Source organism: Austrofundulus limnaeus, unplaced genomic scaffold (genome assembly GCF_001266775.1).
Source record: "Austrofundulus limnaeus strain Quisiro unplaced genomic scaffold, Austrofundulus_limnaeus-1.0 Scaffold2246, whole genome shotgun sequence".
In the NCBI taxonomy this organism is placed as follows: Eukaryota; Metazoa; Chordata; class Actinopteri; order Cyprinodontiformes; family Rivulidae; genus Austrofundulus; species Austrofundulus limnaeus.
Window position 1 is genome coordinate 18,068 of NW_013954648.1, and position 844 is coordinate 18,911.

The 844-nt window shown below is 44.2% G+C and overlaps 1 protein-coding gene across 1 annotated transcript in view; it reads right to left on the reverse strand.

Moving 5' to 3' along the window:
• LOC106537322 (multiple epidermal growth factor-like domains protein 10) overlaps window positions 1-365 on the reverse strand; it is a gene marked incomplete at both ends in the record, with an annotated part of 8,187 nt that extends 7,822 nt beyond the window's left edge. The window contains 1 exon segment of the mRNA XM_014034709.1: window positions 229-365. Coding sequence (XP_013890163.1) covers window positions 229-365 — 137 coding nt within the window.
• Between the last annotated feature and the right edge of the window lie 479 nt (window positions 366-844).

Here is an 844-nt window from a genome sequence, read left to right on the forward strand (position 1 = left end):
TGAATAAGGTGATGTCCTGAACAAGTGTTGTGTCGACACTGAATAAGGTGATGTCCTGAACAAGTGTTGTGTCGACACTGAATAAGGTGATGTCCTGAACAAGTGTTGTGTCGACACTGAATAAGGTGATGTCATGAACAGGTGTTGTGTCGACACTGAATAAGGTGATGTCATGAACAGGTGTTGTGTCGACACTGAATAAGGTGATGTCGTGAACAGGTGTTGTACCTCTCTCCAGTGTAGCCGGCCATGCACTGACACTGACCGCTGATGTGGTCACACAGGCCTCCGTTACGACACGTGCACTCCTGCGAGCAGTTCATGCCGAACCATCCGAACGGACAGGGCTGAGCGCACACCGGACCCTGAGGGGGCGGGGACAGTGTGGAGACAGGACAGGTGAGGAAGGCGGAGCTCACAGGGGAGATTTTAAACTGTTTTTTACATTTTTGTTTTGTTTTAAAAACGATGTGAAAACTAASAAACTAAACCAAAGTCCATCCTGGCAGTGAGCTACAACACACCTTCTCAGAGGAGGTCCCACTGATCTTCTCCTGAAGTTAATCMATATTTTAATCTTTGCTACATTAATAATGATAAAGATACTGTATATTTGTCCTTTGCTGCTCGTCTGCGTCTGAATTTACTTCCACAAGGCAGAGACAATCTGATGGTTTTACTGGTTCCTGATGATAAAAATGTTGTAAAACTGAGGATTATAAAARTWTGACTCATTTTTGTTTCAGGTAATGTTAGTGCTGCAGATTAATAATCTCTGCTTCCTGTCCCCACTCAGGTTAACGTCTACACACTTACTGTCCAAGTTAGTTTGTTCAGTGTGTGT